Source organism: Hydra viridissima, unplaced genomic scaffold (genome assembly GCF_058129835.1).
Source record: "Hydra viridissima isolate aposymbiotic clone 2 unplaced genomic scaffold, HvirCarnegie_v1 scaffold_18, whole genome shotgun sequence".
NCBI lineage: Eukaryota > Metazoa > Cnidaria > Hydrozoa > Anthoathecata > Hydridae > Hydra > Hydra viridissima.
In genome coordinates this window covers 568,146-581,227 of record NW_028324317.1, presented here as the reverse complement: position 1 = coordinate 581,227, position 13,082 = coordinate 568,146, and the positions used below count along the sequence as shown (strand labels likewise).

Here is a 13,082-nt window from a genome sequence, read left to right as displayed (position 1 = left end):
ACATTTCCAATTTTCATTTCTTCTTTAAATATTTGCATAACTTATTTCTTTTGACTTTTTCTATCAAGCCATACCACTAATTCAAACTTCTGGTAAACTTTTTTTCTGAGCAATATTTCTTAAGAACATTTCTTCTAAAAAATCGTTTTTATATGAGTGTGTTTTTTAAACTTTTCCTATAAAATCTTTTATAAATAAATATAAAAAAACTCCTCTATTTCAACCTTCTTTACACTTCGTTTTTAATTTTTTTTTTCCAAATTTCTTCTTTAAAATTTTGTATTTAATTTAACAATTCACATTTTATGCACTGCTTTTTATTTTCCTTTAATTTCTTTTTTTAATTTTTTCCTTTTGTTTTTGTTTAAATTGAAGATAAGCGCTTGCGTATTTGTGGAATATTTTTTGAGAACGTCTTCATATAATATATATCCTCTTTCATTCAAGTGAAATTCTCCCTATTAAAGCGACACTAGCGATCCTCTTGCTTTGATTGCAATCGAATTTAATTTTTACTTGGCGTATACAAACGTACACGCCAAGTAAAAATTTGCACGCATTTTTTTCTGTTATTTCTGATGTTAACAGCCACATACGTGGACATCTGACTTAGAGTGCAATTAATTTTGCTAGCCTCATTCTTATTTAACACAAACTTTAATTATAAGAAAAATATTTAATTATATTAATTATGACATTATTATGAGTTACGACATTTTATTTGCAAACGAAATAAAAAATTTAATAGTTTAACAAAGTTATAAAAAAACTATCGAACTTTTAATTTTTTATTTCACTTTTACAAAAAACATCATTCGAAATTTATATAAAACTTCTCCCAAGGGTCTTTTTTTCTGAAACTTCACGTTTCTAACTTTCCGGCTGTAAAAATATTATTTTTAACTTTATACTCTTTCGAAAACACTTTCATTCATTTGCATTAAATTATTTCATTCATTAACTTAATACAAGGTCTTTTTTTTTTATGGGTTCCTCATTCATAACTTTACTTTGTTACAACTTCTATCATCTTCAAACTTTTTATCGTACATTGGATAAAAAACTTCCGTTAACAAAAAGATATAAAAATCAAAAAAACTTATTTACATATTTCTAATAAATTAACATTAATCGACATTAAGGAAAACGATTAAAATAGTTGACAACTTTGATTTTTCATTTTTTTCCTTTCATTTTATATCTTTCAAAACTTCAATATCTAGTTGTTTCATATCTCTCAAACAGAGTGCCATATTATTTTTTTACGCAATGTTGATGGATGATTGATACCTAAAATATCCGTTCGTATTTTATCAACTTGATAATAAATTTCTAAAGCTTCATTATATTTTCCCATATCACTCAAACAGATTGCTATATTATTTTTTGTACCCAATGTTGATGGATGATTGATACCTAAAATATCCGTTCGTATTTTATCAACTTGATAATAAATTTCTAAAGCTTCATTATATTTTCCCATTCTATACAAACAGTTTGCTATATTATTTTTTGTATCCAATGTTGATGGATGATTGATACCTAAAATATCCGTTCGTATTTTATCAACTTGATAATAAATTTCTAAAGCTTCATTATATTTTCCCATATCACTCAAACAGGTTGCTATATTATTTTTTGTACCCAATGTTGATGGATGATTGATACCTTAAATATCCGTTTGTATTTTATCAACTTGATAATAAATTTCTAAAGCTTCATTTTATTTTCCCATATCACTCAAACGGTTTGCTATATTATTTTTTGTTCGCAATGTTGATGGATGATTGATACCTAAAATATCCGTTTGTATTTTATCAACTTGAAAACAAATTTCTAAAGCTTCATTATATTTTCCCATATCACTCAAACAGAGTGCTATATTATTTTTTGTATCCAATGTTGATGGATGATTGATACCTAAAATATCCGTTTGTATTTTATCAACTTGATAACAAATTTCTAAAGCTTCATTATATTTTCCCATATCACTCAAACGGTTTGCTATATTATTTTTTGTTCGCAATGTTGATGGATGATTGATACCTAAAATATCCGTTTGTATTTTATCAACTTGATAACAAATTTCTAAAGCTTCATTATATTTTCCCATTTGACTCAAACAGTTTGCTATATTATATTTTGTATCCAATGTTGTAGGATGATTGGAACCTAAAATATCCGTTTGTATTTTATCAACTTGATAATAAATTTCTAAAGCTTCATTATATTTTCCCATATCACTCAAACAGACTGCTATATTATTTTTTGTATCCAATGTTGATGGATGATTGATACCTAAAATATCCGTTCGTATTTTATCAACTTGATAATAAATTTCTAAAGCTTCATTATATTTTCCCATATCACTCAAACAGGTTGCTATATTATTTTTTGTACCCAATGTTGATGGATGATTGATACCTAAAATATCCGTTTGTATTTTATCAACTTGATAATAAATTTCTAAAGCTTCATTATATTTTCCCATATCACTCAAACGGTTTGCTATATTATTTTTTGTTCGCAATGTTGATGGATGATTGATACCTAAAATATCCGTTTGTATTTTATCAACTTGATAACAAATTTCTAAAGCTTCATTATATTTTCCCATATCACTCAAACAGAGTGCTATATTATTTTTTGTATCCAATGTTGATGGATGATTGATACCTAAAATATCCGTTTGTATTTTATCAACTTGATAATAAATTTCTAAAGCTTCATTATATTTTCCCATATCACTCAAACGGTTTGCTATATTATTTTTTGTTCGCAATGTTGATGGATGATTGATACCTAAAATATCCGTTTGTATTTTATCAACTTGATAACAAATTTCTAAAGCTTCATTATATTTTCCCATTTGACTCAAACAGTTTGCTATATTATATTTTGTATCCAATGTTGTAGGATGATTGGAACCTAAAATATCCGTTTGTATTTTATCAACTTCATAACAAATTTCTAAAGCTTCATTATATTTTCCCATTCGACTCAAACAGATTGCTATATTATTTTTTGTAGCCAATGTTGATGGATGATTGATACCTAAAATATCCGTTTGTATTTTATCAACTTGATAATAAATTTCTAAAGCTTCATTATATTTTCCCATATCACTCAAACAGATTGCTAAATTATTTTTTGTATTCAATGTTGATGGATGATTGATACCTAAAATATCCGTTCGTATTTTATCAACTTGATAATAAGTTTCTAAAGCTTCATTATATTTTCCCATATCTCTGAAACAGTTTGCTAAGCTATGTTTAGTATCTAAAGTTATTTCATTTTCAATTCCATAAGATTTTATGTTATACTTTTCAATGGCATTGAGAATGTTTATTGCTTCTTCAAAGAAACCTTTGTTTGATAAGAAACTTTGGATACTCTGACTCTGTTGATGAAACACTTCACACATTTTTGGTTTATTAATACAAAACATATGGATGAAATGGTTATAGAAGTGCTTCCCATCGTCAACGTGTTCCTTTACCACTTCCAACTCTAATTTTAGAACACGGGCGATGTTTTCGTTGCATATTTCTGTTATTTCTTTGCGTTTTTGATAACATTTACTAGCTAACTGGGTCATTTCGTGCATCGCGTACCTATCGTTGTCATCGTCGAAACGATCAAGCAACGAATAACTTACTAGTAAACTTATTGCTCGATTTATCAAAAGCTCTTCGTTTATTTTCAGGTGTTTTGAAATACCGTGAATAAACATTTTTGTAATGTGTTGACCGTCGCAATAAGATAAATGGTTTAAAATTTCCACTGATTTTTCATTCGATTTCTCTATTTTGTTTAATACCAAGCTAATTGATGTTATAATAAACTTTGTTTCCACTTCAGTGGGGATACCTTCCTCCAGCATTTCGAAAGGATATGATCGAAAAAGATCTAAATATTCCTGCAAAGAGACGCTGTTGTTGTTTATATAGAGAATGGCTTGATTAATGGCGAATGGATGATATTGAAGCACTTTGGTTATTTCTTTTAGTTTTTCGTCATCGCTTGTTAATATTTGTTTAATATTTCTTTTTGCGAAAAGTAACGCATCTTGAGGCGAGAAAGAGTTAATTTGCACTTGATTAACATCGTTAGACCATGATTTCCATTGCGATGTTACCAAAATAAATGCATTTTTTTTGTTTGATACGTATTTTTCAAAATTCTTCACACTCTCATCGTCGACGTTGTCGAAAATGTAAAGCGTTTTTTCTCTTTCAAAATAATGATGTATTTTTCTAGAGACTACTTCAATGTCGAACGGATCGCCTTGAGAATCTCTTACGCTTAACCCTAGTTGGTGACAGAGATTAGTCATAGAAACTTGTATTTTATCAAATGCTGCATCCACCCACACAATACTTTCAAAATGGTCGTTATAAAATGCTGCATACTTTCTAGCGAGCTGAGTCTTTCCAATTCCAGACATTCCAGTTAAAATCGTTATTGATTTACCCGAATCGTTTGTTTGGCACACGAATTTATGAATTTGATGAAGTTCATCGTCACGCGAAAAGAAGGCTTTTGTCGGCGGCAGGATACCGAAAATGGAGTGTCGGGATATTAACTCTAAAAGACAAAAACTTTTCATATTTAACTGCACGGTGACATTTTTTGAGGAATGTTTAGAAGTTATTTTTTGATCGGCATTTCGCATTCCTCTTTTTTTTTTTTTATAGGAAAAACATAATAAAATTTATCTAGGACATAAATGACGATTAAATCAACGATATCTATTAAAAAATTGTCACTATCTGCTGATATTTAATACGCTTGCTATTTTGATGATGAAATATTCTGTCTTTAAGTTTGTTTTATTATTAAGCAATTCCATTTGTAAACGCTATTTAAAACAATTGCAGTTTTTTTTAGAAAAAGCATTTTACATGTAAAATACTCCCAGAGGAATATTTTGATTTTTAATTTGAGAACCTGTCGCAATATAGTTATATTTTCGAAATCGAAATCAATTTTCTTAAAAAAGTATTTTGAAAAAGTTGAAAAAAACTTTTCTTCGTTAGATGTTTTATGCAGTTGTACCCTTTGGGGGAGGGTGGGATGTTATAATCGTGCAATGCAGGAGCGCTGCAAAAAAAATCAAGATAGCGAGTCACATTCAACTTTTATTTCATATTTTTAGTAATTTTGTAAACGTTTTAATTAACAATGTATTTACAATGTAATTAACAATGAAATAAATAGCTAATTTTTTGAACTTAAATCAAGTGTGAATTTAATCCGCAAAATTGCTAAATGATTTTGCAGATAAAAAGGCCCGAAGTTTTGTGACAAATTTGCTAAATAAATTAAGGAAAGTTTGTCCTTTTCAAAAATGTTTGTGTCAGGTAAAAAATCTGTTAATGTTCTGCAGTGCTTTAACTTTTATTGTATATTTTTTGTTTTTTTTTGTTTTGTTTTTTTTTTTTATCTCTAATAAATATTCAGGGGCCGCAGGAGAACATCGGCATGCAACAGCGGCACAAAAATTAACAAGCTCAAAATACCTACTTCGTTCGCATTCACTTATCAAATCTTTACGCTTGCAAAAAAGTAATCCTCTTTTCACATCTCGCCACTTTTTTGATGGATTATCCTTACGCCATTGGTTCAGTATTTGCAAAGTTTGTTCTCTCGTAGTTTCAAATTCTTCTTTTACATTATCGATTGCTGAGTCATCAACCGAAAGACATCGAGCAAACTTTTGCCAATCATAAGTCAACAAATCAGCAAGCGTTGTAAACACATCTTGTGGAAACTTTTCAACTATAAGAGAGGGTTTTTTTTTTTTGAAAATTGAAAATCTGTCTGAAATGGGAAATCGTCAGATTAGAACTATTTTGTTCTATCTCCAATTTTAAACGTTGGGAGAAAATGAATTGTTAATTTTACTAAGTAATGATTACTTTTAGAATACAATTTATTTAAAAACTTTTTTTTATAAATAGTTTCTTTAAATATAAATTATTTAAAGAATAAGTTATTATTTCTTAAAAAAATAATAGTAAAATTATAAATAATTTTTACTTATAGAAAAAAATCAAAAACTTTCTTTCAACGTTTAAAATGGGAGATAGAACAAAATAATTCTAACCTGACGAAATGTTAAAAGTATTTTATTACCCTTTACATCGTCCGACTCGTTCTCCATGACAACTTCGTCTTTTAAAGCCGTTCTACGAAAAAGAAGTCCATTAATTGCGATGATAAATTTTAGTAAAACGCTCTAAAATTTGTCAGCAAACTATTTTCGCAGTTAATAAACGAGTACATAGAAATAGGCGCTGCTTCAAAATAAATTAGAGCAGTTTTAGAAGTGAAATAAACCGTTTTATATCAGATATTTCAGGAACACCCTTAGTCACTGAAACAAATTTGCCTTCCCTGTAACTTTCCTTTTGATGGAAAGCATTTTATTGATTGTTAAAGTGACTTGACTTACGGGGACTCTGCACCTTAAGAACAAAAATGATGCCAATGATCCATCTTTCCTAAAGCAACTGTTTTAAAAAAAAACTTGAGCAATACTGAATAATTCAGCAGTACCTGCACGATTGAGATTTGCATAAATTAGGACTTGTGGCATTGTTTTGAAATAAGGATTAATAAACCAATAGTAACTATTAAAGAACAGTTTTGTATTTCATATTCAAGATCTGTTATTCAGATACAAACTTTGTTATTATTTATGTACTCTCACTTCATCCTGTCTTATTCACTTCTGTATGTTCATATTTTCCTCTTTGTTCCCCGGCTTTTCTGACTATGAAACTAAAATTTTTAAAAAATCCAGTTAACAAATAACAAGAGTAGAACAAAAGTTGATGACGTACCGGTTCATTTCTTCCTCTAGGATCTCCATTTTTTTTTTATTGAAAATGTTCTTTTCTGCGATCGTTATGTGAGTAGCTGGTTGATCGACAAAACAAGTGTTGAATTCTACAGTTTTTCTCGAACTGATAGAAACCAGCACGTTAAGAATTTATAACTGAGTCATGCAACTGCAAGACTCAGTTTTAAATTCTTCACTTGCTGATTTCAACGTGACAAAAAAACATAGACAGCAAAAAGGCAGTTAAATCAAATAAAAGGTTTGAACTGGTCTCCTATAATGAAAAACTACCAACCGAAATCTGCGATGAAACAAACTGAGATCGGTGACTTCTTAATTTAGTTTTTAGTTTTAATTATATTCTTTAGTTGTTGGAAGTTTCACTTAAAAACGCTTCAAGTCAACTGACTATATAATTCCATCCTATTATTTTGTTAAACCCTATTATTTGATTAAGACTCTCACCCATCGACGTCCATTGCTATATAAAATAAAATAAACTGACGAAATTTTTATAAAATCAACAGTCAGCAACTTTCTTGCTGATGGTTGGTTTTTTTATAATTTTGTTAGTTTATTTTATTTTTTATACAACAATGGCCGTCGGTGGGTGAGAGTCTTAATCAAACAATAGGGCTTAACAAAATAATAGGATAGAATTATATTTTTAAAGCTAAAAAAGTTTTCATATTTACAACAAGCCCTCAAGAATTGCACAACGCATTACTAACAGAGATGGCAATGGAGTTAACAAGTAAAAGTAAAGTAAAGTTTGGGTTCGGTTCGGTATCAACACAACTGTTTTTTTATTAGTTAAAAGCTTTGCATCCACAATGATAAAACACAAATAAATTAAAGTAAAATTTAGTTGTTATTATAAAGTCAAAACATTAAAGTAATATTAAGTAGTTAAAGGATTGCAACTTATTTAAAATAACTTCCAATTTACTGCAACTTCAAAAGTTCAAAACACAATGCAGTTTCTAATTGCTAATAGCTGCAGTTAAAGTGCACAAAACATTAAAATAGTAACTTTCTGACAATTGTAGCTTAAGTAGCCTACTGTCAATCTAGTAATCAGAGTTGCATTCTGTATTTGAGAATTATCAGCATTTCTAATGTTTCTGGGTTTAGACGAGCCCTGCGCTCATTCATTGTCACCCCACACTCTGAAAACACTCTTTCACTGGCAGTACTTATAGCAGGAATAGCCAACAACTTTCTACCAATCAATGCTTTCATAGGAAGCTCAAATAATCCATCACGTTTACTTATAAGGCAATAACTACTGTTTAAGTAATGTGATGTAAAAGTCTGACAAGAGTATTTTATAATGTCATCGGTCCAGTGATCAGTTGTTATTGCGATATGAGTAACCCCTGCAAGTTTGTCTTTCAGCTTTGAAACACATTCGTTGTAAAACTTTGGTAGTAGTGTCTTAGAAAGCATTGTAACAAGTGAAAAGTTAAACAGTAAATAGAAAAAAGCAAGGTCCGCTAATTATATTTATAACTATATTATTATAACCTGTCTTTTATGGTATAAAGCTTGTCATTTTTAATTGTCCGTGTCATGTATTAACCTCAATGGTGTGTAATGTATTATGTCTTTCTAGAGTTGTAGTAGGAGCAATTGGCACTGACAACCATAATCCACACTGCTTACAAACGGCAAACTCCTTGACAACCTGTTGATCACTACATGATCACTGGCAGTTATACAAACTCAATAAAATGTATTGTAATTAAGGTCAATTGACTCTATTTAGCATTTAATATTCAGTTAATTATCAAACCTGAATTCTGCTCAGTTTGGCATTGTGTGCGACATGCAATGCCTGAGAAATGAAGGGATTATTGATTAATTGACATATTTATAAAACTAAATAATCATATATGCAGTATGTCTAGCGACAAACCTCATCCCCAACTTCAACGCAACGGAAGCGTGTCCAGCATTCACTCTTTGTCCATTATGTAAGTACTAAGCGAGCCGCTCCGTCTGTAATCAATTTCTCCAACACTTTTTTAGTCCATTTACGAGTTAGTTTACTGTTACTCATTCTTACTAAAATATTATGTAATTATGGTAATCAATAATTACTAAGTTATGAATAAAAACTCAGAACAATAACAACAACTCAATATTACAAATGTTTAAAAAAAAACATTTCGATTTTGGTTCGTAATGTTATGTATTGTAGACTTATCGCGAGGTTACAATTATTTTGTTCTTTTTCCCATTTTAAACGTTGGGAGAGAGTTTTTGATTCTTTTCTAAAAGTAAAAAGTACTCAAAATTTTAGCTTAGTTTTTAAAAAACTAATAATTTATGCTTTAAGTAATTTTTATTTAAACAAATTATTTAGAAAAAAAGTTTAAAAAATAAATATATTTTAGAAGTAATTATTACTTACTAAAATTACTAACTCTTTTTTTCCCAAATAAAATAATTCTAACCTCACGGTATGTTATGTATTAGGTTATGTGTTGCAGTCATGGGCGCCGGCAGGCAAGGGCAAGGTGGGGCAGTTGCCCCCCCCCCCCCCCAGGAAAAAACAAAATAACAAATTTTGATATTCGCAAAATTTCTTTTAACTGTTTATTTCGATATCTTATCAATTTAACTCATTTATAGTTTACTCACTGTAATGTAAATAACAACAGTTTAAATGAAATATTACTATCAAATGCAATGACTTCCACGGTGGCGGAAGCTTTTTTGTAAAGGCATATTTTATATTTTTAAAAAAAAGATGTTTGAATGAAAGTTTAAAAAAAAACATGATAGAAATAGATCATAGAAAAATAAAAAAGGAATAAATAGAAAAAAACAATAGATAAAGGAGAAGTATAGAAAACAAAAAGAAGAGAGGAAGAAAAAAAAGGAAAATAAAGGAAATAATAATAAAAAAAAAAGAAATCGAATTACAATAACAAAGTTCTTACGCAAACAAATAAACTTCGAACTAACGAAGAAAGAATTGGATGCAGTGATCAAATTTTTTAAATTATTTTTTAATGTGTCAGTTTCATTTACGTTTTTATGCCGTTGTTTTTTAGTTCGTTGGCAAAATGTTTCTTGTTTGTATTGTATTTCTATTTATTTTTTTCCTATTTATTGTGTTATATTCATTTTAATAATACTATTACCTTGCGTTTTTTGCTAGCTAAATGTTGATTATTATAATTATATATATTTAATTTGATTAACTTGAATTAACCTGGTGCATTTAAATTTTTGTTTTGTTTTTTGGAATATGTCTTATTTGTTTTTAATAAATCAATGTTTTTTAACTAATCCTTATATTATTATATAATTTAGCATTATTTGGTATAATTTAGCATTACTGGGATTATGAAGGTTTGTCTGGGCTTTGCATGCTGAACGTGCATCGTGAAAAAATACGCTCCAGAAAATCTGAGTTTATGGAACAAATTGTAAATAAGTTTGGCAGTGAATGCAGACGACTACAATTTCTATTTACTGAATAACAATGATTTAACTATTGTGTATTTATTTTTACATTTTCTTTAATTTTCTGTTGTCACTGGTTAAAAAAGTGACGTGATTAATTGATGCATTTATGTAGTTTTTGAAATATCACTTTTGAATTTTATTGTGCCCCCCCTTGAAAAAAATCCTGCCGGCCCCCATGGTTGCAGTGATATGCGAATTGCGAATTTTTCACTTTTACAAACCTCTATTTGGCTTGGTTAGGGTTAGGACAGTTTATTTGATTCGGTTCGTTCCCAAAAATTTTAAAGTACGGGTTCGGTTTGGTAACAACTAGAGATAAAGCAATTGTCGTGTGTGAACGTGTTTCGAAATCGTTTAAGTGGTATAAAATTGAATTAAACAGCTTTTAAATTCTTATTCGAATAAAATATATTTTTGCAGATTTCAAAATCGTAAAAAGTCATAAAAAATTTAATATGACGTTTTTCAAAATCGTATTATTTCAAATAAAGTATATTTTCGCGGTTTTTAAAATCGTAAAAAGTTGTATGAACTCGAAAGCGGCGTGTTTTAAAATTGTTTCAAATTTTTAAAGGCTTTCAAATTCGCTTGCAAAAATTTAACTGTCTTTGAAATCGTTTGAGTAAACGAAACGAGTGCATACAAGAAGTTAATAAGCGACCGTCGCGTAACTTTTTTTAGTGAAGTGAAGTGATGAGCTATATTTTAAGTTGAACTTGTATGTCGCTGCACTAGTGCTATTATGCTCTTCCCTTCAATTCTCCTAGACTCCTGCTCTATCCCTTAGATTTGGAAAAAATCACAATCAATGAGAAGTTACCTATGTTCAGGTTAAAAGACATCGGTAAAAAGTAAGTGAAGTGATAACTGGTTTGATATATGCTTGCAATATCTGCCCTTCTAAGTTCTAATTTCTAAATAAAAAAAATTTGATATGCTAAGACCCTTGTATTTATTTAACAATCGATCTATATTTCAAAAATCCAATACCTTAAACATGTGAAAAAATTGTTTGCATATTATCTATTGTCTAATCTAAAATAATCCAAGCATGCTACCCTAGTAAAGAATATTTTGTTCTCTGCTTCCATTCTTTCATTCTCATTTCTTTGTGCTAGTTCCTGGCCTTGGTAGCCTGATTGATGTCTGTCTCACCTCTCCAGTTCAACAATCCTGGAGATTTTTGGAGGCAAGCTGCATTGTTGATGTGTCTGCGATGTGTATCGTATTTTATTACCCTCAGCTGTAGCATTTGTCTGCCTGAATTGACTGGACACAGTCCAAAAGGAAGGAAGAAAGTGAAACGTTGAGTAAACTTCGTTTAACTTCGCTTACTTTAATCTAAAACTGTTTAAATTCAAATGATTTTTAAAAAGATTGTTTAACTTTGACCCGTTTCTTCATTTCTGCAATGAACTAAACCATGAAAGGACCTACTCCAGTGACACTGTTCTTTCTAATTTTTTTGACCCTCAGAGAAGCACACCTTTCCACAAGATGAACAATGGCTGCCAGTGTTCAATCTATTGCAATTCTCTTATCACTCGACATTGACTCATAGATGATTCGGCATGTGGTTAGGAGTGGCAGAATGGTTGCAACCAGCTCAACGTGGTCATCTGTAGGTATGGGTGAGGTCCATTCCTTTTTGTCAGCCCTAATAGCGCACAGCACACTTCGGATATGGTCAATGTCTCGGAGCATCATCTGGACAGAGTTCCAACTGTTAGCACGAGGAGCAGTGATCTTTCTGTAGGGTACTGAAACAAAAACTAAAATAAAAATTCGCATAAAACTTCGCATGAAATCGTAAACTGTTAGAAAACATTTGAAATTATAAAACATTTGTTAAAGTTTGACATCAACCCGTAAAACTTCGTACTCGTATCTACTTAAAAAGTTAAAAATATCACTATTAATCTCGAGGCACTTCTTTTTCAACACCCATTCAGCAAGAGGAGAGTGATGAATCGGGTGGAAATTGTCCTTTCGTAGAACAAACTCCTCGGTGATGTAATGAAGAGTCACCGCTATGAATAGATTGTTGTTGCGTGAGGTCCAGATATCAGTGCTGATCGCAACTCGGTCGCAATGAGGAAGCTCCTTGTCAAACATGCTCTTCATGGCCATCTGCAGATTCCTGTAGAGGAGAGGTAACTTGAAGCGAGCCATGCAGGCACCACTTTTAACTCTATACCTCGAGTCAAAGTAGGGAAGCAGTCTTTGGAACGGGATAGAGTCACAGATGAAGAAAGGCTGAATGATAATTGCAAGGTAAACCATATGTTCCATGGCACCACGAAGTTGAGTGGTGCTCTGTGTTGGATAGCACCGATTCTTTCTGGCTATTAGAACCCTTTTTCTTTTCCTGTGACCTTAAAAAAAATCGCATACATTTGTTAACATTGAATTAACTTCGTATATCGTTGTTTACATTAATAAAAAATTGTATAAATTTGCTACATCGCATCGTAACATGCATTATTTAACTAAGTTACCAGTGCCAACTTTTTTTTTTGTTCATCTTGTGCCTTTTCAACGTTGTCCTTCTTGGCAGCTTCTGCCTCATCTCGTATCTTTTGATTCTGGGTCAACATCGACCAAAGGTGACCACTCAGGGTCAATGCTGAACAGGGAAAAGCGTAACGAGACGAGAAATGTCCTGGGACAATAATTTTGTCTCGGAATTTTAAAATTGTTTCTAGGGTATTATCGTCTTGTCTAGTCTCGTTTCGTCTCGAATAAAAAGATA

General features: G+C 30.5%; 1 protein-coding gene and 1 pseudogene across 1 annotated transcript in view; one reads left to right on the top strand and one right to left on the bottom strand.

Moving 5' to 3' along the window:
• The window catches only part of LOC149876693 (uncharacterized), a 615,724-nt pseudogene that overhangs the window by 249,380 nt on the left and 353,262 nt on the right, over positions 1 to 13,082 (top strand).
• The window catches only part of LOC145193748 (uncharacterized), a 145,978-nt gene that overhangs the window by 111,436 nt on the left and 21,460 nt on the right, over positions 1 to 13,082 (bottom strand). Inside the window, 5 exon segments of the mRNA XM_090074946.1 lie at positions 1,291 to 4,590; positions 5,530 to 5,784; positions 6,142 to 6,194; positions 6,852 to 7,000; positions 8,012 to 8,346. Of these exon segments, the coding sequence (XP_089931072.1) occupies positions 1,291 to 4,590; positions 5,530 to 5,784; positions 6,142 to 6,194; positions 6,852 to 7,000; positions 8,012 to 8,346 (4,092 nt within the window).